At 37.1% G+C, this 26051-nt stretch overlaps 1 protein-coding gene across 3 annotated transcripts in view; it reads left to right on the top strand.

Moving 5' to 3' along the window:
• LOC131438776 (RNA-binding protein Musashi homolog Rbp6) overlaps window positions 1–26051 on the top strand; it is a 1824137-nt gene that overhangs the window by 821414 nt on the left and 976672 nt on the right. For all 3 annotated transcript variants that reach the window (XM_058609032.1, XM_058609031.1, XM_058609030.1), the window contains exon 6: window positions 3035–3076. In XM_058609032.1, coding sequence (XP_058465015.1) covers window positions 3035–3076 — 42 coding nt within the window. The remainder of the gene's footprint in view (window positions 1–3034; window positions 3077–26051) is intronic.

Below are 26051 nucleotides of genomic sequence, written 5' to 3'. Positions count from 1 at the left end.
CCGCCATACTTCCCTTTCGATGGAAAGAACTTCACCGTACTGCGACATGTTTTACCGAACGAACCCATCGCTGGTCTGCGGAGGAAGGTCATGCACGCGTACTTCTATGGCATTGTCCACCATGTGCACAGGGATTTTAAATTTAACATTGTGATCAACACTGTGCACCCTGTTATTAACCGAAGCAAACGTAATTGCATCTCTTTCACGTTTGAACATAATGTACACACAGTTAGACGCCTTGTTGAATTGAATTTCACTTACATCATTAACGTTCAGATGCATTCGTTCCATAAGCAAGATTTCAATTTCGGTTGCTGCTGGTCTAACTTTGCAGCGCTTGAAATCAATACAAATTGATTTTGGTCTTGTAGGCCAAGTTTTAGGCTTTGGTAAATCGTATTTGCCCATTTCATACGCTCTATTGTTCACTACACTGTATTTTCTTTGTTTCTGTTGTCTCGACCGTAAACGATTTGCGACTTTGTCGGATGAGATGCGAACACGAACTGAAGATTTTGCTCTTGAAAAGTATACATTTAAATGTGGCAACCCTGCACTCTATACAAAATTGAACAAAGCACGCTGCGAACGTAGTAAAGGCGGTGGTGGTTTCTTCGGATCAGGGTCATATTGCCGAAAGCCATTTCGCCGAATGGCATTTCACTGAAAGATAATAGCGTTAGCGCCCGTTTTGTTGACCTACACTTGTACTTCTTGAATAAAGATTGATTTATGAACCTCATAACGGAGTTCCCAAGTAAACTTGTTGACTCTTAGCTACTAAGCATCAAAGCAATTGCATAGGCGAAATGATCCATTCGGCGAAATGACCCATGCGGCGAAACGACCCTTTCGACGAAATAGCAGTCGACGAAACAACTTTAGGTGAAATTGCTTTCGGTGAAATGACCCGCTCTTGTTTTCTTCTTCCGTACCAACATGTAGTGGTTTTGCGTTGACATTTTGTATGGCGATTTGAAAGTTTCGCCATATAATTTCGGAACCAGAGCAGCAGTTTAGCAGTAAGTTTTATAAAAAATTGTACCTCGTTTCGCCATCACTTTTGAAAAAGTACTCAAGAAATTGAAAACTGTTCACTTATCACGATGAAATTTAGAAACCGGAAGTCGGATCTGGATCAACTTTTTGGAAACTTTTTTTTAGCAATTTCAAGGCATTTATTTGCATCTTAGATTGAGAAAATCGGTTAAGAAATTTCCGAGAAAATTGAGTGCGTATTTTCTCAAATTGACTGAAATTGAACTTGACTAAAGTACCGCTAAAAAAAACCTAACATTCAAATAATCCAGTTGAACGTTCTTCATATTAGTTACAATTTCTGTCAAATACAAAACCCAAAATCTGGAATTCGGTTTATAGATATTTCAAGAAAACCGTTAACCAGGGGAACGGTGTGTTACTGGCTTTGACAAACGACTTATTCGACCGTCCACCGGTTCAACAGTCCACCGCGCAACAAAACTTCGGTCTCCGGTCAAACGAAGAAACGGCAAACTCATTTTCCAGTTAGAACAACTTTCACTAACAATCGCCTAAAATATGCTGCCCATAACCCCATCGCATTCCAAGCGTATCGTCGTACCGTCGGAATCAGGTCGGTGTTACCTCACCGAACAAAAAAGCTGAGACGGTCATCCTCACGGCAAACATAACTCTTGTTGAATCGTCCCTCAGGACGCAATATTTTTTATTATTCATTTTAATTTTACTCCTGGACCGACCGGCAGGATCACAACCGAAACGAATCCTTTTTTTTTGTAGGAACAAGGTACGACATTTTCGTTGGAAGTCAGCTCAGATCGAGACACTGTTCCGAACGATCGGAAGCACCCTGTGAAAAGTGACTCCCACCCTTACTGAATTCACCGCACCATTCTCGCTTTAAGTGGTCGTTTGTGTCACCACCGAGAAAACGCCAGCCAAAAAACGGCCACGGAAACGTGCCTTCGGATGGAAGGGGAGAGGACATCTTTTATTATTTGTGAAATGACCTGACCGTGGATCCTCTGTGTCAGCTTCATATGGGACGGTTTTTGGGGTTGGACAAAGAAACGAAAAGAGTGTGTCAAATCTTGACACTCGTCGTCTTGCCACGTTTAACTTTCGTACTCCCGCACCAACGGAGCACATTTTCTACCATGGTGTGCGTGTGTCAAAGGATGTTTGCATAGGAAGAAAAGGGAACGATTGATGATGTCTTCCCACTTTTCACTGTGAACCGCTGCCGGTAAGGACCGATCCCTTCCGGTCGGCTTTCGTAGGGACATCGTAGCTATAACGACTCGTATCACGACGGTGCAAATCGGCTGTTGACATCGTTTGGATGCATTTTTAATACGGCGACACGTTTTGAAGAATTCCTCTGGTCGAACAAATGAAAATTTACAGCAGAACCACAGGAAAGATCCGACCTGTCAGGCCTTCACACACAGAAGGGGCGACGATTGATTTATGAAGTCGTTCGGTTTCGACTCAATTCTTCGCATGTGACCTAATCAGATGACTCTTCGGATTACAGGAGATTTTCTCCCTTTCGTCCTCCTCGAGTCCGTAGAGTCATTTGTCGCTAAACACTAGCTAATGATGGAACGGAGGATGTGTAATCGAGCTGTCGAGAGTGTGCCAGTAAGCATCCCCCTTCTGGTTCCAGCCAAACAATGACACGCGTGTTTTCAATTAATCCGGACTATTTTCTTCGGGTCTGTATTTGCCAACCTCTTGACTGCAGAGTGCTTAGCTTTCCATCGGGTTCCGGGCAGGGGAAAAGGGAAAAGGAAATGATAAGAAGATCCGTGTTACTTCGACTGGTGTGTTTCCGTCCGTTGACGAACACTCAACGAGGGGACCCTTTTCAAAGTTGTTTGATTATTATCATTCATATTCGGGAGCCGGTGTGCGTGTGTCATGTGTAAGGTGAAAAGTATTGACTTAGCATAAAAAACTATTCGATTTGAATGCTTTTGCCGCTAGCCATACTCAATTCGATATTTTTTTCTTCGTTTCTTTGCAGATCGACCCCAAAGTAGCATTTCCTAGGAGAGCACATCCAAAGGTAGGTGAACAATTCATCACGCTAGTGCAGTAAATAAGTATATACTGTTTGTTTCAACTATTGCCTATGGGAACTTAGTAGACTCACAGAGGGTAATTTTAAATTATTTGCTCCATTCGAACGTAAAGATTTCAATTCGTCTACTACTGATTAGAAAGCTATGACGAGAATGATTCTCGAAGATATTGGAAATAAGTGCTGGTCTACTACCGATTTCAATTGATCGCACAGCTGTGCTTATCAATTTTGATTTTGATACTGAAGAAACTAATAAATAATAGAATCAATACGTATGTCACCGAAAAGAATAAATAAAACAACAAAATTTAATATGTATCTATCCAGAATACGAGATTAAATGTTTGGTTTGTCGAATAATTTCGTTTTGAAAAGATACTTTTTTATGTTTTAGTTTTTACAGTCATTTGCCGAAGTAAGCTTAAGAAACGAGTAAATAAAATTGGTGTGCACGCTTAGCTTAATTCGAAAGCATTACTTCAATATAGTACGCATAAAAATAGATTTATTTGTCGACGAGGTCGAGTGCATACGGGAATTTCCATTTACGAACGAAACGGTGACTCGCAAATGGATTCAGTTCAAAGTTTTGTTATAGATACTTCCTTTTCATTAAATGTGGCTGAACACTATGAACTATCATCGTCTGGTCGCAGTGCAGTGCAGCGCTGTATGCGGGTGTTCCAAATATGTCAAGCAAGTTTCTCGTTTCATATGTTTCTTAACAGTAATATTAGCTAAGTGGAAATCGGTAATCAGTTGAATTACCGGATGTGGAACTTAATCCAATTTTACATCCCTTATAAAAACGTGTTGAATCAATTGTCTAACATATCTAACAAAAATAACCGGTATGGAGCAATAGTGAAACATGCTGGTTATAACAATTTTTCAATTGCTACTTGGGAATAGTCCGAAGGAGTCTAAAAGACTGCATAAGGTGAATAGGAAAGTCATTGGAGTCCGAAATCGTTTGATTGAACCATGGTTTCGGTGGTATTGTTTGCCGGGGAATTTTTTACCGCGATTTTGCTCCAGTACTCGAACTCATTCTGTTCAGTGGAGCCAGTTGACAATAACAGTTGACCAAACACGTTTCCGAAATGTGCTCGCATTCGGGTTTCTGATTCGGGACTACGACGCGCGGTTTTTCACCTACTAAATCTTGTCCAAAATAGAGCGTGTGGTTTCAGTACGAAGCCACGTGATATTTTCCACCTTGCGCAGCTTCACTTTCTGGCTCGCCAACACCATTCCATGACATTTCATTTGGTAACTCATGTGTTCTGAAGCTATTGCTAAAATGCACATGACGGTTTTTAATTATTTTACGTTTCATCTTTGGCTCATCATGTTCAACTTTGGGTTCTTTTTCCCGCTTATCTTCCCTGAAATATGCTTTGATGAAAGAACGAATACGAGTGCTGTGCATTTTGGTGACCAAGGAGGATATTTTTCATCTTCGATAAAATGAGCTGGTCAACATCTTTTTACAACACAGAATGAAAAGTCCTGGATCTCTCACAGAAAAGACATGAATAGTTTCGAACCGTATATATTTTTGTTGAAAACAAGCCTCTAGATGGCCCAATACCAAATTTCATGACAATCTATCCACTAGTGTTTTAATAACAGCTTCTAGTTTTCATGAGGCTATGGAAAAATACACATAAAAGAAACGGTAAAATTGAATGATTTGCGGTACGGATTGGTCCACAATCCCCCGTATTCTCCGGACCTGGCCCCAAGCGACTATTGCCTATATCCAAACCTGAAAAGGTTTCTCCAGGGAAAGAAATTTTCGCCGAATGTTGAGGTCATTGAAGAAAAAGAAACTTATTTTCAAGGCCTTGACAAATCGTTTATTTTTTCAAAGGGCATCAAAATGTTAAAGGACCGATGCGTCAAGATGGAGATTATACTGAAGAATAAAAAAGTTTTCACGGTAAAAAATCGACTTTTTCTTTGTTAGGCCCGAGATTTCTCGTTTTACGTAGTAGTTGAATTATATTAGTAAGATACTAGTTATAACAAATAATTCGTGAAATTACGATTTTTTCAGAAATCAGCTGTTGGTAAAATGATTGGTGAAACGATCCACTCCTAATCGGGCATAATACTAATCAATTGCTATAAGTATTATTGATATATAATTTTTTTCTCTTAAGGCAAAAAATAATCATACTAATTTACGTACAAGTTGATTGTAGTAGCCGCTGATTTAACCATGTTTTGTTAGAATCATTTTCACGTGAATGCGTCCTACTTCAAAAGGGGGGAGCCATTTCGAAATTTGGCTTGTGGAAGAATAGGTTGAAGTTAATTGTGAATATCTCGAATTGTGCTGAACGAAGCGACATTCCATCAGAAATATGATCAGCAATTTGTGATTAAATTTTTTACAGTGTGAGATAGCCATTAATAACCAGTTTTCTTCAAACTTTTCGAAACAATGAAGAAAACTCATCACGTATCAGTCCCGATATTCTACTGTCCGAGAATGAAAGGTAAACTTTGATCATTAATCGTTTATATCTTTTAGTGTGTTAGACGAAGCTGGACGTCGTGGGGAGGATCTTTCACAAGCATCCGTAACAGAAAAAAAACCTTATTCGCATTTTGGACGTCGTGGCAAGCAGTCGCCTTCAATCAGCAGCAGCTGAGATGTAAATTTTGGATTAAATTCGGGAACTGAATTCTAAAACTGAATTCAGAACCTGATTTCTGGTTTACCTGAACTACCGTATTTTAATTCCAAGTTTAGCATTTATTTTCAGATTTCAGTTTCAGAACCGAATCCTAATTCCTAACTCTGGAACTGATTTTTTGACTAGCTTTTGGAACTGATTTTAGTTCCTTAATTGCTTGACTTCTTATCCAGAAGATAAAAATCGAAATCAGTCTTAGATTTAAGGACTGAGGCCAGTAGTTCGCGTAAAACCACGTGGCTCGCTGTGCGTATTACATTTTTCTCCATGCTTCCTCGCAAATGTACAAAATGATTCTCGATGTGGCCATGAAAGTTTTGATATTTTCAGTTACAAGTTTGACTACATCACATAAAATCCAATAAAGCTACCGCTTGTTTGGCAGCCTTTCTGAGCCGATTTTATTTCTCTCTCATTTTTCGTTACGTTACCAGAAAACTGGAGCAGAAAAAATAACGCGTGCATAGAAATCGATTTACCTTCACTAAAAAAACATTCACTTCATTTTTATCGCGACAACAGCTATGTTTTTATGCACTAATCGCTTGTAAATCAAATTATCTAGACGAGGCGAGATATTCAATGAACAATTTTCTAAGAGATTGTCGGTTGGGTTTTTTTTTATATTCGTCACCGTTTCTGAGAAAATCATATTTGAAGCGTAAAAATAGCCCTCTAAAATACCCTAAGACACACTGGGTTCAGACCTTAATAACAGGCATCAAACAAAGCCAACAAATCACCGGTGGCGCTTGTCGTGAACAGTTTCTTGAACGCACTTGAGGATGATATATTAGTAACTTAAAGTTCTAACTTTCTAAAACTAGCTTTAGAATCCTAGATAGTGTTTCGAAATGATTTCTTTGCTTTTCATATTTAAATCTGAGAATATTCGAGTTTTAAAGTTGCATTTTCAATATCATCCTGATCGGTCGTGTCTTGTACACAACACTGTATTTTTTTTTGTCGTGAATACGACTTACTTTACTATGGGGCGCCTTTTCAAAATTTACCCTCTGAGAGAGTGATAAGTTTTTGATCGTGAATATCTTCTGTTGTATCTAATGAATCAACATAATTCTTGCAACATGCCATCGGAAATATGATCACAATTTAATGATAAAATTTTCAGTTGTCATCATAATCTTAAATAGTTCAAAATTAAACTTTTCTTAAATGTTTGGTACAAACGAGTGTCAAAGAGGATAATTCATATGGCGCGTTTGCCTTTCTCGTATTTTGGAAGCTCATAGCTCAGTGATCTGTAGAAGGATTTATATAATCTAACTACCAATAGAATCGAAATTTTTCAACTTGAACGTGTATTGCAACAACATTGAAGTTTTTCAATAGTACACTATTGAAAAACCTGTTTGATTTAACCCATGACAGCACCAGCCAATCAGAACGCGAGATGTCTGCATCTATACAAGAGCATCCATATAAAAGTTGAGTGCTTCATTTTTCCTACCATTTGCTGAGCATCTGTTCCCGAAACAAGACACACGAGAGCAACATCGTGGACCTGTCGTCTCACTGTTTCCCGTTCTGCGTACAGGAAAGGAATTCTAACAAAGGTGATGTGAAAAATAGCGGCAGTTAAGTTAAAGCACGAGTGTCAGCACGATGACAGCGAGAACCGGATGAAAGGCAGCCGAAAATTCCAGCAAATTCAAATAGCACTTTTAAGTGCTAAAAATAATCATAAAGAATTAGTTGAATTTTATCGCTTTCCTACCATTTTCCGAGCAACTGTTGCCGAAACAAGGCACACACGAGAAGTTAAATTAATTTGCACCGTCACTAACACATTCAATTACGAACGGCAATGCGAAAGTGGAAGTGATGATGTTGAATACATCTTTATACTAGTACACAAATATGCCGTGCGAAAGAGTTGCATTCTTTAGTATGGGGCGCTTTTTGATCATGATATCTAACACATTCAATTACGGCAGGACAGTAACGCTGTCTCGCAATACGAAACAGAAAATTTTGATTTAGAAACATCTTTATACTAGTATACTTTATACAAATTATTAGAACAAATGTTTTCACTTGATTTGCGCATTCTACTTTCCAGGCGTATCAGAACTGGCTAAATTTAAAGCAATCCTAAATATTTCTTTATCACAGTTATGTGGTCGTCCTGAAAAGGACGGGGTTTTCAACTCCTCGTCGTTACGGATGGACAGCTGCAGATGGCGAGGGATGATTTTCGTTTTCTTGTTGTCACGGGCAGCATTACCGGCCAATTCCAACACTTCGGCAGCCAAGTACTCCATCACTGCCGCCAGATAGACCGGTGCACCGGCACCGACACGCTCTGCGTAGTTTCCCTTCCGGAGCAGACGATGGATTTTGCCAACTGGGAACTGCAGACCAGCACGGTTCGAGCGGGACTTTGCCTTGCCCTTAATTGTTCCTCCTGTGTGCGTGTTTCCGCGTGAAAATTCGACAAGAAGTTGTTAACCGTTAGGCAGCCAATTCAGTATTACTGACTAGAGATGGGCAATTCGCTCCTGAGCTGTTCCAGTGAATCGAATCATTGAAGTGAGCTGACAGCTCACAGCTCTTTTCAAAAGAACCGCAGCTCATCAGCTCACTCTTTGGCTACCCAGCTCACTGCATTATGACGAAGGGATCACCCTACGAGCTGATCGGATCTTCGGCTCTTTAAGAGATTCAATTTAGTCGACATCAATTAAAGATAAACTAATTCGCATTGCATTCATTGCATCATTGCAAATCAATGATTCAATTTCGATCATGCATATGAAAGAAAACCGGTGCATAAGAAAAACGGCGCACAAAATGAAGCTTAAGTTCAAACTAAAAGAGCTGATGAGCTGATACATCGAATCGATTCACTTTGGTGAGCTGATCGGTTCGGAGCTGTTCACCAAAATGAGCTGTTTTGCACGCCTCTATTACTGACTGCCGCTCTACTAACTCTCTCTTTTATATCGTCTCACTGTTTCCCGTTCTGCGAAGGGGAGGTCCGTACACCGCTACCAGTATAAATTGAAATGTGATGTGAGAAATAGCGTCATTTGAGTTAAAGCAGCTACTCTGTATGTACGAGACACCGTCAGAACGATGGCACCGAAACAGGTAGAAAAGCAGATTTGTACCGTCACTAACACATTCAATTACGAACGGCAATGCGAAAGCGAATGTTGAACACATTTTTATACTAGTATGGGACCGTGTAAAAATATGCCATGCGAAACAGGGTTGCCATATAAACAGGTTAATCTGTTTTATTATTAATATTATTATTATTATTATTATTATTACTATTATTATTATTATTCTTATTATTATTATTATTATTATTATTATTACTATCATTATTATTATTAGAATGACTGTTGCATACCGAAGATCGTCGATACATTTCAGACCAGCCCATTGCAATTGTCTCGTACTGAAATTTCGAGAAGAATCAGATATCTTCGAACTTTGTAGCATCAATAAAAATAAACTACAAATTTGTCGTACCTAGCCTGCTATATTAGCAAATTATAAAAGAATTGTTTCAAGTTTGGAATATTTAGTTGTAGAATAGTAGCTGTTTAATGTAACTAATCTGTATTTTAATGTAGGTACATCGCTTCAAACTCTATTAGTGAAAAAGAAGAAATCTTGCACAATTCATACAATCAATCAACTAACTGATATTCGGAAAAGTGATGGGAGCGTATCAGTTTTTTCGTATTCACGACATCCAGTTATGTCTCTGACATTACCCACCCACCTTTTTTAGCTCTAGAATCAACTTCTAAGGCTCCACAATACACTCCGTTTACCTTTGCGAAAATAACATGTCCCACTTTGAGCTAAAGTATTTTAAGAACAACTCGATAGTTTTTACATTAGGTTTACACAACAGAAAATTTTCGCGCTAAATCTTATTCAGAGTTAGCATCACTCTCTCAGATTTTAATGAAACTTACTGTACATGAAGACTTTATCACGAAAAACCACTATGTATATTCTGTTTTTCCAAATATAATCTAGACTGTCTCTTGAAAAGGGCCAAACTTTCTTCACCGTTTTTTTTTCAAATGGCTATATTCGAAAAATGAATAAACCTACCGAAAAGTGTTGTAAGAGTGATTTTTTACAAAATTAGTCGAGTTTTTAATAAAAGTATTTAATAAATACTTATCGACTTCTATACTGGTAAAAAGCGATTCTGACAATTTAAAGTCGATATGCGAAAAAAAATTTTTTTTTATTTGGATGAAATTTTTTCACAAGATAGTGATTATGTTCCCTATCTAAAATCAAAAATTCAAGTTGGACAGTTTTAAGGAAAATTAATTTTCTTGTCCAAACTGATTGTTTTTTTTTTCAGTGTAATTTATCGAAAATGAAAATCATACTTATCTCAAAATGCAATGCAACTCGGTTTTGAGAAGGTATTGTTCAATATCTATCTAAGAATATTTTCTTATGTATAAATAATTAATTAGAGAAAGATGATTTAGTATGGATCGGACATCTGGTTCCGTAATTACAGGGTGATGAGTGAAAAAACTCCAAATTCAAAAGTTTGCTTTCATGGAAGAAGACGTGATGATTATCTAATAAATAATTCCTCTAGTTTACAGGTCTTGTAAGTTGAAGGTCACACAAACTCACATCGGATCTAACTCACTTTGCTCCACAACGGCTCAACCGATTTGTCTCAAACTTTGAACCAAATAAAATTACTTACGGTTCTTTATAGAATCGCTGAAATTGATCCGGATCTGACTTCCGGTTTCGGAATTACAGGGTAATGATCGTTTAAAATTTCAAGCCTCCATATGGTGCAAAGTTTTAGAAAAGGAAAAGGGGGGGTATAGGAATTGAGCCCAGTTAGGCTGCGTAATGGTCTTATCCAAAAAAGTTTCAAAATCTTTGATTTCTTGGAAAATTCCTGGTTCAACGTAATCATTTCGAACCATATAAAATATGGGTGTTTTTTGAAAGGATTGAACCAGTATAATTGGAAATATACATAGTGGACATGCGGGTAATAGTGCGCAGTAAATATTAACTCGCATTTCATTGTGTTTTTTGTAATAGTCATTGAGATTTGTATCTATTGATTTTATTCGACCATATTTCACCTTCCTAGTTAATTTCATTTAAATACGGCAGATGTAAATATAAAATTTTTCATGCGTTTCTAAGTCGTAAAAATAAGTTTTATATCGTTTATTTTTTGAGGAATCACGTTTTTATAGGTTTAGTAACAATTTTCAAACCAAATCAAAATTATCATTTTTAATTGTCGCATCAAAATACAAATTATTTTTGCAATTAGGAATCATAATGTCGTTTTTTTCAATATTTCAATATTCACAGTATGAAACCAGATTTATTGGTGTTTCTATTTTAATAAAATAAATCGTTGTGAAAAGCCCAAGTTTCAGGTGCGTATATAGAGTAGGGTTTTGGGGAAGTCAACCCCCACCTGGGAGGTTTGGGGAAAAACGGGGGCTGCACCGGACACGGGGTTAAACTTGACAGCCTTATAACCTTATAAACCTGCAATTATTTCGATTCATGGATTGACTTTGTAAACGCGCTTGAAGATGATGAGGTAGAGGTGACTTGGGTAAAAATCCATTAATGGGTGTTTTTATCAATTTCTAAAAAGTGACCGATTTAACCCCGGTATCCCCTATATTATGAAAACCCCCTTCGAAATTCCACTACCTTGCTTGCGAGCAGTTGTTGGGGATTTTAGGATATGATAAAGAGTCGAAGCCGCAACATTTTCGCTCTTAAAATTTTGTACTGTATACTTTTTGCCGAGATTTCTTTGCAGTTTGTAGAACTGTACAACGCACTCGCGCAATACTTCTTGTTTCGACGTCATTTTGAGCAAAACTGCGCAAGCATAAACAAAACAGAAAATACTAGCAGAAAGAGAAGAGAAGAGAGAGAGAGAGAGAGAGACAGAGAGCTAACACATACACACTCTTATTTTTCTCTGAGCTCGTTTGTTGCTGAGCATACAGGCCTCGAAAAAAATCCAAAATTTTAGCAGCCACCCGTTAACGCAACTTTGAAATGAATTCATTTGCGAATCCGTCGACAAATCAATCCATTTTCATGCGTACAATATTGAAGTAATGCTTTTGAGTGAAGTTAAATGATATAAAGATTAAAAATAAGCGCTCCAAACTCAATAGCTAATTGATACTCAATATACTCAAACGAACAAGGTGTGGAGCAGGCAGAAAATAAGCTCCACCCACCACACACAATGCACTATCCTTCGAGCGAATGAATGTAACTTTCAGTTTTGTCATCCTCGCTAACAGTCCGAAGCTAATATCTATGAATATATGTATAGATTCCGTTTTTTGCAATAGTTCGTACGGTCGAGAGGATGACATCATTATTGCTAGCTCTGGTTGGCTCGTAAAAAGCACAGGTCAATTCAAATCGATTTTTCAATTATATATTATTGAGATACTTAAATGACGTTGCCTCATATGTTTAAGGTAAATCAAAAAATCCAACAACAAATGACTAGTTTATAGGCGTTCAAAATTGTGTCAGAAAAAGGATTTGTATTTTTTAATTGACACGCTATCCACATAGATCGTATCGAACGAGTACAAAAGAGCTTCATCAGATTTGCCCTTCGGCAACTTCCTTGGCAAAATCGTTCACAACTTCCTCCCTATGATCATCGCTGCGCTCTCATCAATCTTCCCACTCTACGAAATAGGCGAATATACTTGCAGCGACTGTTTATATTCGATTTGATATCGCACAACATGGACTGCCCTGTGCTGTTGGCCGAATTAGATATCAACGTTCCTGGTAGATCACTGAGGAGAACTGAATTTTTCCGACCTGTGGCTCATCGAACGCAGTATGGACAAAACAATCCAATAGATGTTTGCTGTCGACATTTCAATAGCGTTTACAACCACTTTGATTTCAATATTAGTAAGGACACTTTCAAAAGACGAATAGGAGTAGAGTTAATTTAGAATTAGATTTAGTCTGTGCGAAGTTTCGAGCGTTCTTGATACTGTCCGGACCGTTTTATCCTGAAGCATCATGCCTAGCTGTCCCTCATTTGGATTCATTATTTTCCTTCGGAAGCACACTTCGGGAATGCAGATTAAAGAACACTCCAATTTATCTCTGTTTTTTTTTCTGTGGAATTCTACAATCATGTCACTAATAACAATCCTTTCCGTGCGAAGCGAAAGTCTGGAACTCGTATCGTACATATAAATTCGACTAATGACGGGATACCACAACCACAAGAATGGAAAATTCACTCACCTGGAAATCTTTTCTGCTCTCGATGATAAGCAGAGCGAGTCCTTTCGAACACACACGGGTAAAATTCGTCCACCGCCGAGTATCATCTCAGCAAATCCCTCGCTCCAACTTTTGCCACTTCCGTCGGAATGAGTGAGTCAGGCGGGGGAGTGAAAAATGGAAAATGGAAAAGCGATGATAACATATCATCAAAATATCGCATTCCAATTGTTTTCGCTTCATGTCCCAGGGAACCGGGGCTTTCCCGGACCGATCGATCAAAGCAAGTCGAGGACCGTCCTTCTGTTCGTCTCGGTTCAAATAAGAAGCCTCCACTTGTCTTATTGGTTACGGTTATTGGCAGCAATTTATTAACCATTTCCCATTCAGTCTGTTTTTTTTTCTTCTGCCTTCGCTCACAATCTGACTGCTGTCGATGTTGAAGTTGCTGTTGGTTTATGTTGTTTGTTGTTGCTCTTGTTTGTGCCGTTGTGGGTTCTACAGGACAAACTTTTCGACCAGAACTGTTCCGACCTGAAGGCGATGACGGCAGTCAGACAGAAAAAAAAATGTCTTCATGAACAAACGCTCAAACACGGCGCCGATCCGTGCGTGTTTGTGAGTGTGTATGTGTATGTGTGTGTGTGTAGATCAGGCAAACCACCGGCGACACAGGAGAATTGATTAATAATTTTCTGTGCTATCGACTTCAATGAAACGCTTGGTTTGCCAGTTGATAAAAGTTCGGGCATGTGTGGAAAGTTTGCGGTCTGTATTTCACGGTAGAGTAAGTTGATTGATTAATCCGGCGATGACACTTTTAACATTTGCGTTGGTTTGTATCCCTATGGTAATGGACCGTGTCCTATCGGGTCACTCGTGTTGTCGCGGAATTTTTCGAGTTAAACATATTTAGTCCTATCTGGAGCTTCAAAGCAGTGAAAGATATCATAACACAGAAACCGATTCATAATTAACAACAAAAAAACCAAACCACTGAAATGAGTGAATTTGTCCCATCTGCTGTAGTTGCCGTGCAGTACTGCACAGTGGGGTTTCGAAACACCCACCAGTAAATAGAAATTAATTGCCTCCAGCCCTCAGCCGTGGAGACAAACAAATGGAGAGGACATGGACACTCTTCAAAACCAAGCTCATCAATCATCATCAGATCGCGGGAAGCAGTCAAGATGGCGCAAAGAAAGACCGGAATAAATTTTATGAAGTTCAACTTTGCAAGAGTTGTGGAGAACAACACGCAACAAAACGGACTGCCTGTCGTCTGGTGATAGAGCGAGAATGGGAAGGGAAAGAAAAATTAGTACTAGGGTGCCGTTTTCTGCACCTGACTAACCTGGCCGATGACCGGAAGGCTGGTTTGGATCATGAAATGTGCGTCATCTATTTCAATTATTGCTGCCTAGGTATCAATGGTTGATAATGAATGACAAATTAATTAAAGCTTGAAACGATGCTCCTGGTCATAACTTTTTGGATGGTTTGGAAAAATGCTTGCGTGCCAAACAACGGAAAATGATAATGTCCACAAGCATAGCTACAGTAAGAAGGGTAAACTGGGTTCCTTGCTTTATGGGGAGATGCTTTTCAGATTCAATAATTTGGTTATATAAACTGATAAATGAGTTTCTGGACTTGTTCTACGAAGACATAACCGAAGGCTTATTCAAATCCCAATATCACCAAATAATGTGTCATTTATAACTTCCCAAAGAGTTATTCCAGAAAGGAGAAGCAAATTATCAGACACTCTGATTTCTATGAAACTTTGCCCACGTATTAAATATGATAAACTGTTAATTTTGCACGAATCGGGATATCAATGGAACTCATGACTGGTTTTTGAAAAGGACGGATGTATTTTGACCAGCATTTCTTCGTTCAAATATACAAATATACAAATATACAAATATACAAATATACAAATATACAAATATACAAATATACAAATATACAAATATACAAATATACAAATATACAAATATACAAATAGTGCTTACATTTTCGTTGCCTATTTGTATAAGAAGAGTGATTCTAATCTAAAAAAAAAAACCCTTCTTATTCCACTTAGCAGAATTTTCATATATATTGCAAAATCATCATAGGTTGGGAAGGGGGGTGGGGTACATGAAATATCCGAAATCTAAAAAAAATTTTGATGCCAGAATGCTTGCATGAAACGTCGAGATTTAGTGTCTTCTCGAAAAAAAAATTTGTTTTTTGAAAAAATCGACTTTTTGGGAAAATTCCCAGAAAGTTGATTTTTTCAAAAAAAAAATTTTCTTGAGATGACACTAAATCTTGACGTTTCATACAGTTTTAAGAGTTTCGGCATCAAAAATAATTTTCGATTTTGGAAATTTCTTGTATTATAGTGCTTTTTCAAGATAGAAAATTTTCAAACCTTAACCGTAGGGCAGCACCCCTTACGCATGTCCGATTTAGCTCAAATTGTGCATGAGGACATTTTTCGAGGTGCTCAAACTTTTAAGCACTAGCGCTTTACGAAATTAGAGGTGATCCCAAAATATTGGCACCATTATATGCATTAGAGCGATGTAAATCAACGTGTTTTGTCGGTTACGTCACTTATACCTTTATATCTTCGGAACCAGAAGTCACAGCCGTTTGATCTTCGAACTTGATCAATGGCTCGACAGTAGCTTTCAAACGAGCATAAATTTGTTAAAATCGGTTCAGCCATCTCTGAGAAAATTTAGCGCGTATAGATATTTTTGAAAAGTACACACACACACACACAGACATTTTCCGATCTCGTCGAACTGAGTCGAATGGTATATAACACTATGAGTCTCCGAGGCTCCGTTCAAAAGTCGGTTTTTCCAGCAATTCTAATACCTTTCTATAGAGAAAGGCAAAAACACTTTTTCAAAATTTTTTTCTTTCTTTTTTTTTTTTTTTTTTTATTGCCCACAACACTCCCCCACACCAAAAAGCTCAACAAGGAGCCCCCTGGTAATGGACGCAACTAATCTCAGTTCATTAACACTGGCAAAATTTTAATACTAACAAAGAAAAACAAGAAGAACTGAGATTAAAACAATTTATTCTAAGATGTGCAATTAGCTAATTTATTGGTGTGGAATCCCAGTGGAAATAAGTTTCCTTTTAAGGGATCCACGTTTAATATCTAACATTGAATAATATAATACTGTTGACGTTTAACTAACATTGATATACAGATAGATTACGATTGTTTAAACTTAACGCTTATTGTATAAAAATTTCATTCAGTCTTTGTCTAAAGTAGTGCTTCAATCTAGATCTAAATATGGTACGGATGTTGATTTGTTGTATGTCAAGAGGAAGTGCATTAAACTTTGTAGGACCAGCAAACAGAATACGCCTTTGGCCCAGAGTTGTGGTTGTTCGAATGCGTTGCAAGTTGCCATTACGGCGCGTCGCGTACAAATGGTTTGGAGTTGAAAACTGTATGTTACGATGTGTCGTGGCATGCAAGGTGTCATGAACGAACAACAAGGTTTGCATGTCACATAAGTAAGCTATTGGTAGAGCGTTTTGAGCTTGGTCGGAGTACAATGAAAACGTAGAGAACAGCAGAGGTCTATTAAAAATAGTTTTAAGACACCTATTCTGAAGAGTTTGTAATTTTTTCAGATGAGAGCTAGCTGCACGGCCCCAGACCGATACAAGATAATTAAGTTGTGAGTGAATATAAGCATAGTAGTAGCTCAAAAGTGCACGCCGAGGAACATATGATCGCACTCTCCACATGATACCACAGGAAGATGCGACACGCTTTTCAACAAAACTTATATGATGAGTCCAAGATAACGTAGGGTCAAGATGAATGCCCAGGTATTTAAAGCATTTTACATTTTCAATCACGTAATCTGTTAGCTTCGGGTTGTCATGAATTGGTAACACTTTTCGCATGGAACGAAAAACCATATATTTCGTTTTGAGTAAATTCAATGACAATAAATTAGCGTTGAAATATTTGTCAAGGACATCTAGGTCACTGTTCATCGAGCTTATAATGGTACTGATGTTATGATGGGGATAGAATAAGGCTGTATCATCGGCAAAGAGTCTTGGAGTACCGTTAAGATTCAAGTTGCCTAAATCGTTTATGTATAAGAGAAATAATAAAGGTCCTATATTACTACCTTGTGGTACACCAATTTTCGTAGGAGCGAGGTTGCTACGTTCCCCATCAATGGATACAAATTGTTGCCTATTTGTCAAGTAACTACGAATAACGCTGTTTGCAATGCCTCTGATACCATAACATTTGAGCTTTTCGAGTAAAATCGTGTGGTTTAACGTGTCAAAAGCTTTTTTAAGGTCAAGAAATAAGGCACCGACAATATTCTTACGATCTATTTCACTCATTATCTTGTCAACTAGTTCTATAATAGCAGTTTGTGTGCCAGAACCTTGTCTAAAACCGTATTGAAATTGGTAGAAGACGCTATGTTTATTTAAAAAGTCAAGCAATCTGGTGACTAATAGTTTTTCAAAAATTTTGTTAAAGACGGATAATGTAGATATGGGACGATAATTATTACAATCACAACGATCACCGGACTTAAATATAGGAATGACTTTAGAGATTTTTAGACAATCGGGATAATAACCGGACAGAATAATTTCATTAAAACATTTAGAGAGAATCCTAGAAAACGTTGTACAATTTTTTTTTAGTAAACTAGCTGATATACCATCGGAACCACTGCCTTTGTTATTATCTAAGCTGTGTATCAGCAATGTAACTTCGGCGATTGACGAGGGACGTAAAAATATTGAGTCACGAACACAACGAACATTGCTTAAAGGATTAATGCTAGTATTAGTTGGAATATTATTTGCTAGTTTTTGTCCAATGCTAGAGAAATAGTCATTAAAGGTCTGACATATTTCTTTACAATCAACAATTCTTCTACCATTTTCTATGAGGTTTATCTTATCGTTTTTCTTGGTTAAGCCGAATGAGTTTTTCAAATTTTTCCAAAATGTTGAGTGAGGTGTATTGGTAAGCAAGTTTTCGTAAAACAATTGTTTACTCTTTTTTTTCAAAGTATCAACTTTTTTAGAGATATGTAGAAGCATTTGCTTGAGATGTAAATCTGTCGGATTACTTTTGACGCGCTGAAGATAGTTACTCTTTATTTTTATCAGAGTCCAAAGGTCAAAAGACATCCAAGGACAGTAAGAACCCTTCACTTTGATAGTTTTTGTTACTGTTCTGCTATAACGCTCAAGTAAGTGATTGTATGTATACATTATTGATTGAAGTATAGATTCTGCATTTTCATTTATATCAATACTGTTCATAAAATTTGAAAATTCGCGATTAATTTGACGACGATTAATGACCTTTTTTGTCAGTAACATTGGATCCTTTTCAACAAAAAGCTCAATAGTTTTTTTTTTATTTATAACAATTTTTATTCAGGCCAATTTGCGTATAGCTTTACGTGGCCGATTTACCCATGTTTTTGTTACGTAAAATTATTTTTTTATTGTTGGATCTCGTTGTCACCCTTCTTCTAGGGGGAGAGGAGCTTCCATTTCCTTCTAGCGAAGATTGTCCGTCATTTTGTCCGTTGCTCATATCATCCATTGCTACATCATTGGAATTGTGAGTGGTTTCCGTTTCCTTGTTTTCATTGTTGATCGCAGTCTTGGGTTCATTTGCAGTTGCTGTAGATGCGCTTTGTACATTGATTGCCGTTGATAGTTGGTTAGATGGTGAAGGTGCTTTTGAAACAGGAGCACTGCATTCACTAGTTTCCGTTGTCGGGTGGTTGTCCTTGTTTTTGTTTGTTTTGTTTGTTTTCGCAGTTTCAGTGCATGGTTTGCCGTAGTGTGCAGGTTGTTCACAAAACTGACATGTAACCAATTGATTTTCATACGTAATCAACGTTTTTCACGGATGTATCCCGTCTTGACCACAAATGATGTAAGATGGAATTGCTTTACGTAGTTGCATACGTACCACTCGCACGCCATTCCGGATACCCGGGAAAAAATTCCGCCATACTTCCTTTTCGATGGAAAGAACTTCACCGTACTGCGACATACATTCCCGAACATACCCCTCGCTGGTCTGCGGGGGAAGGTCATGCACGCGTACTTCTATGGCATTGTCCACCATGAACACAGGGATTTTATATTTAACATTGTCATGATCAATACTGTGCACCCCGTTATTACCCGAAGCAAATGCAATTGCATCTTTTTCACGTTTAAACATAATGTACACACAGTTCGACGCCTTGTTGAATTGAATCTCACTTACATCATTAACGTTTAAATGCATTCGTTCCTTAAGCAAGATTTCAATTTCGGTTGCTGCAGGTCTAACTTTGCAGCGCTTGAAATCAATACAAATTGAATTTGGCCTTGTAGGCCAAGTTTCAGGCTTTGTTAAATCGTATTTGCCCATTTCGTACACTCTATTGTTCACTGCACTGTATTGTCTTTGTTTCTGTCGTCGCGACCGTAAGAAATTTTCGACTGTGTCGTTTGCGATGCGAGCACGAACTGCTCGCTCAATAGTTGATAATACTTGTGAATGATCACTAAGGTTATTAAAAATAGTGTCATTTCGTACTCGATTTACGTCGTCAAGTTTACATAAAACATGGTCAAGTATGTTGTTACTAGTTGGTCTGGTAGGAAAACAGTTTGTACAAATAAAACTGTAAGAACCCAACAGTGCCCTATATCTTGTCACAATGTTGTGGTTAATCATATTAACTGGGACATTCACATCACCTACAATAAAGCACGAACGTTTAGGTTGGACTTCATACATTAAGCTTTCTATATATACAAAAAAATCATTAAAGTCAAAACTGGGCGGGCGATATACTCCATGAACATCATAAAACTGTCCTTTGACACACAGTTCAATGTGTATGTGATGGAACCCATCAAGAGTATGAACCTTAATAAGTCTATGTTGAGTGTTTTGTTTCACGTATACAGCTAAACCACCACTAGAGTGATTCCTGCAAGCAAAATAGGCTCTATATTGTGGTATTTCGTGAAGGATGCAGTTTTCGTTTTTAAGCCATGTCTCTCCAATAACGATAACGTCTATAGAAGTTTTACAATTTTCTAGGTCCTGTAGAATTACGTCAAACTTGGACAGTTCATTTATACCTCTAACATTCCACTGTAAAATTTTTAACGTTTGTTTATCATTACTAACGTAGCTACCATTGAAATTATAAATATTGTCGTGGGAGAAGTTTTTCTGATTTGTGTTGTCCATTTAATTAATTAAAATATAAAAGTAAAAAAAAGAGTTGAAAAAGTTAAAAAGTTAAAAAAGTTAAAAAGTTAAAAAAGTTAAAAAGTTAAAAAAAACAATATTCAATTTCTTTTTCGTTTAGGAGCTATTTGTTCTGGCGAAGAGACAACAGAATTGTCTAGTTTATATAGACTAATAATGCGTGCAATGTCTAGTTTACAACTAATTTTGTCTATTTTTGAATTATCTTCTTTTTTCACCAAGATTATCCCACCGCGACCAGGCCATACATATTTAATATTCAATGACCTCTGCTGTTCCCGCATTTCCCTTAGTAACTCCAAGGAGCAAGCCGACAACTCTTCACGAATTGCGACTCTCATCTCTCTACCATTGATATTCAATGAACTGTCTACTGCCGTTGCAAGCAAGGGACCATACTCCTGCTTCTTATTCAGCAACGCATCTTTCATACTTTCCGTTTTAAAAGCAACTCTGATTGGAACAACAGCATTATTATGTTTGTTGTTCGGATATAACCTGGACGAGGAGACAATACAGTCCTGAGACATATTTACACCGATACATTTAAATTTGAAAAATATGTCGAAAATTTATTGAAAGGCTGACTTCGTTGAATTTCTAAATACATCGAAACAGCTCTTCCTAAGAAGAAGATAACTACGAGTAATTAGTTTTTATTTGTGGAATCGTGTTCTATTATATAAAATTCCTCATAATTGTGTCAGCTGTAACATCTTCAGTTTTTAATTGAGTCTAATAAAACTAACATTCGGGGGACGGGTATAGCATGATGGGTTAGTCGATGCCTTTCACGCAGCTCACCTGGGTTCGATTCGCAACCCCGCACATTGGGTCGGAAAGTTTTTTTGATCTGAAAAAGCGAATGACCTTAAGGTTGAAACCTCTATAATCTAAAAAGTTAAAGTTCTAAATAAAATTAATTTGACGGTTTTTTTCATTTGATTTTTCGTTGAAATTTTTAATTCTTGAAAAACTATTAGCTTTTTTTAGTGTATATTTTTTTAAGATCATGGGATTTCCTCGAATTTTTTCCTTGACACAACTTTTGTTCCATCAACAGTTATCGAGTTACAGTGAATTAGGGAAAAGAGCATTTTCCCATTTTGAAAGTTAGTTTTGTGTAGGATTGGTCTTTCCGTTCGTAAAAAAAAATGGTTTGTCATTTTGAAGACGTGTTCAGAATTTCATTTGTATCGATGTATGGGAATTGCTTAGTGCTGGACCGGTGAAAATGGTGGGTACGATGGGTAGTACCACCTGTCCGAAAATTCTAAACTTGGGTAATTACCCACCAGAAACTTTGAGTGAAAAACTATGGTAATATTAGTATTATTTATTTAAAAAAAAAACAACACTGTGTAAATCATTTAGAGGCTCGTTTTCGTTCGGTACGTCAGTAAAGACCTGGCACTTCGGTTTCAATTAAAAAAGTCACCATTACTTGATGGAAACTTATCATGTTATTTTTACTTTCTCTTTGTTAAACGACTAAGTCTACTAGTCAATATAGACTGTTATGTTGACTATTAGAGATTGTGAAGAATTCATTGTGTACGAGAATGCAGTCGCAAGTAGAAAGTAACAACTTATGGTAGCTGGTAAAAGACCTTTATACATATCACAGACTCGAGTGATTTGCATTGATGAGATCCATCGAGCTTAGGACTCCTCTGGTTGAAAGTGAGAATGAAGTTACAAAAAGATTTCTGCTCGCTCAAATGAGCCTTGTCACGTCTCACTTTTTCGTTCTATATCTTCGCATAAGTAAAATCATCCAAATTCTTTTGACGTAGGACTATGTATTTGTTTTCTCTACCGAGGTGCAAATTCGAAATACATCAAATTAAAACGTACAAACAGTGGTCTGGTTTGATATGAATTTATGAATGAATTTCCACATTGCATTTCCATGGTTCAAGTGAAGCATTAAAAGTTTGCAAAACTCACACAATCCATCAACTAGTAGGTACGATTATCGATATATGGAAGTCTATAAAAAGCACATCAGTTTTATTCGTATTCACGTTCACGTCTTCCAGTAATGTCTCTGACATTACTCATCCGCTATTTTTATTCTTCAACTTTTCAATACCATTCTTATGGAATGATTAGCCTTCAAATACGCTTCAGTTGCGGCGATAACTCTGTCATTCGAAGCAAATATTTTTCCCTGAAGTATCTTTTTGAGATCAACAAACGACTAGTAGTCACTAGGGGCTAGGTTATCAAGAATATGGTGGCTGAGGAAACATTTCGGAGCCCGGCTTGTTCAATTTGGCCCCTACTTCCATTGACTTGTAACACGGTGCATTGTCTTGGTTTAAGATGATTTTTCTTTTCTCCATATGAGGCCTCTTTTTTCGTTTTCTCACTTCAAACGCATTAAATAATGTAATAATAATTTTTTACAGCACTTCTGGTCTCAAGATAGTTGATGTTAATTATATTTCGAACCAAGGATGGCTTTTATCGTATCAAAGAACGCTCACTAGCAACTCTGCACACGATCCAATCAGTGCCATCAAAGAGAGACGGATTTAACATAGAATAGACTCCAGTGCGAGAGCGAATTTCTCTCGATGATCTGTCTGAGAATCAAAGGTTACCACGCTGCTGTGGGGATTCTCTCTGAAGCAACAAACGGTCGCTTATTCTCGTTTCGCGTCCGATTCTACATGGGCAGTTGATAATTGCGATAGAATCATTTTACTATTGCCGCTCATTTTAACTATGTGCATACAACCTTTGTATAAGTTGTGTCTATGAAAATGTATGTTAATGCTCCACAAAAAGGTTTTGAAATATTGCAACCTAGTATGAGAATCATCAAGTCGAATAATCAATTCGATTTTTGCAATAATTGTCAACTTGCGATTCTCTCTTGGTAAATTCCACACAACACCAGTCATTATCAGGCTGTATTTTTTTTAGGGCCGTGAAGTACTCAGAGTATGATGTGGAACAAAGAAATTTTGAAAAATTCTCTCGCGGTTCATGCATTGAGAGACTCGAGTTCTTGTAGCATCTTCTACCGGATTGAAAATGTTGTATACAATATTGATAAATATCGAGCAGATTCTGTTAAATTTTCGGCAATCACCAACATTGCTTCGAGCATGTAAAAACTGACGCCATGATTGTTTCAGCTAGCTGTTGAATTTTCGGACGGCTTTTTTCCTTTGAATCGAGAGAAAAAAAGGCGGATCCATGTTTCGTCCACTGTTTCGTACCGACGTTAGAAATTCTTTTTATTACGAATAATTGATGCGTTGCTGCTTTTGTTCGATTCGGCATCCATTTTAAAAATACCTTTTTCATACCCACATTTTAGCGTAGGCTTTTCCAGTTGATGTGCTAACTATCTCAGCACCCACTTTGATTTTACGTTCATCTATTCATTTGGCCACGTTTAAAATTAGAATAACACAAATCATTGTTTTTATAGATCCGAGTGAGTTTTTAAGCCATTGCTTGGCTTGCATGGTATTTTATTTTTAAAAGCAATGTTTTATCAATACACGGAATTCGTTATTTCCATTATCCATCAATGAATAAGTAACGTCACTCACACGTCGGTAGGATCAGTGTTTGTCGCACCGATTGACGTGAAAATTTGACACATGTCATCAAAAGGATGGTACTTTCGAAAAAAGGAGATTAGTTTGACATCACAAACTCCATCTCTTGGTCAGCCCAGGGACTTTTTGAACAATGTGCTATGCACATCAGCGGCTGGACTGTTCATGGATTTGTTTTATGCGCCGTACGTTTCGCGCGCGACACATTTAAATCAAAAATCGATTTTTCTTCGTATTCAAGGAAATGTAGGATGAACGAACTCAGCACTTTCCATCATCAACCCCAGAAAAACTGAACGATCAGGGTAACTAAAATATTCAAAGAATTTAGAAAATTCGCGGACACAAATAAGTTTATACGGAACACAAGAGGCTGCTGCATTATTATTCAAAACAAATATTTACAGTGGTTTCGAACTAACTGGGTAGCCCTATCTCAACAGATCGAACAATCCCACAGTAGCCTCTGAATCCCCGAAATGCGCAATTTGTTATAAAACAAAATACCGAAAAAGCTTTATACTTCGAATTTACTCGTTTCGTGCAAAGTTATATTGAAACAAAATATTAGAAAGGAATCGACCTAAATATCATATCCTCCTGTACTAAAAATTACCCACTTGGACTTAACATGTTTCACAGCCCCTGACTCAGTATTCTTATACGTAATTCAAGTTATTTGAGTAATTCCTCTGTAAAGACTGTCCCAAAAAGTATGGACGCACTTTGATTTCGCTGTAAATAATTCAAAAGTGTTAGATATTCAAATTTTATTCGATATACTGATAATATCAGACTATAACAACAGAATATTATTCTCAACATTTGCTACTTAGCCTTTGTGGATTAGCTGGCGCACCTTCTTGCGAACGTTCCTCATTAAATTCCACACATACTTCTCGGCGACAAGTTTTGACACCTTTTTCCAATCTTTTTCGAACTGTTGAATGGTTTCGGCTGCCGAGACATGTTTCCTAAGATAAGCCTTCGTTAATGCCCAAAATTCCTCAATTGGTCGAAGTTGTGGGCAATTTGGTGGATAAATGTCTTTTGGGACGAAAGTGACATTTTTGGTAGTATCCCAAGTAGCAAATGTAACTTATCGAAATTTCAAAATGCTCTACAATTGTTTTAGAATTATTATTTATGTTAACTATGTTCAGAAAGATTTTTAAACATATTAAAATTGATTGTGCAATTTATCATTGTAAAGTTTCACAATACTGCCGAAAAAATCACTGTAGAACTACTTTCAGTACGTCTAAATCAACTATGCAGCAGATCACCAACTTGTCCATATTGCACTAACAGTTGTAGAAGTTCTGCAAAAATTTTCGCATCGTCATGTAAAATGGAAGTAACTACACCAAGTGTGCAACTTATAAAAGAATTCCAAATAGCTGTCATAATTGTATTGGACACAAAATATGTCGAAATTATTATTAAACTCTTGTGGAAGACAAATTAATAAAATGATGCTCTCCTCAAGATAAAAATTGATAAGCCGAATTAGAACCTTACTGTGAAAAAACAGTTTCTGTTAAGTCTGCATAGTTTTGGCTGTCTCATAAAATTGTAGGTCAGTGTGAGTAGTTTTCTTTATTTTTAGAAAAAAACAATGATATGAAATCCAAAACTTACAAAAACGTTATGCAAGATTTATCTATTTGAAATAAAAACAAAGCTTACAAAGATGAGAATATTATCATAAATGTTGCGGAAATACAAAATTACATACGCAATGAAAACAAATCTCAATCAGAACAATTGTGTTTGGTTTTCATCTTGCTGAAAAAATGAGCAAATCTGACATCACTTATTAACGAAAAGTAAAGTTCATTAAAGTTACTCTCATGATACTGATTTTGCAACTTGTTTGTACAACTCCAACCCAAGGGCATGCCAAAATAATACCTACAGTGCGTATCACAAATGTCGGGCCCGTTAAGATGAATCTTTATACTGTGTTGTAATTCAACTAGTTTGTTCAAAATAAAAACAAAACGTATAATATTTCTCTCTAAAATATTCACATGTTAAAGTATCCCGTTATTTAGATAATATAAATCATTACG

Source organism: Malaya genurostris, chromosome 3, assembly GCF_030247185.1.
Source record: "Malaya genurostris strain Urasoe2022 chromosome 3, Malgen_1.1, whole genome shotgun sequence".
In the NCBI taxonomy this organism is placed as follows: Eukaryota; Metazoa; Arthropoda; class Insecta; order Diptera; family Culicidae; genus Malaya; species Malaya genurostris.
The sequence above is the reverse complement of the archived record's forward strand: the minus strand, read 5'-3'. Positions and strand labels throughout refer to the sequence as shown.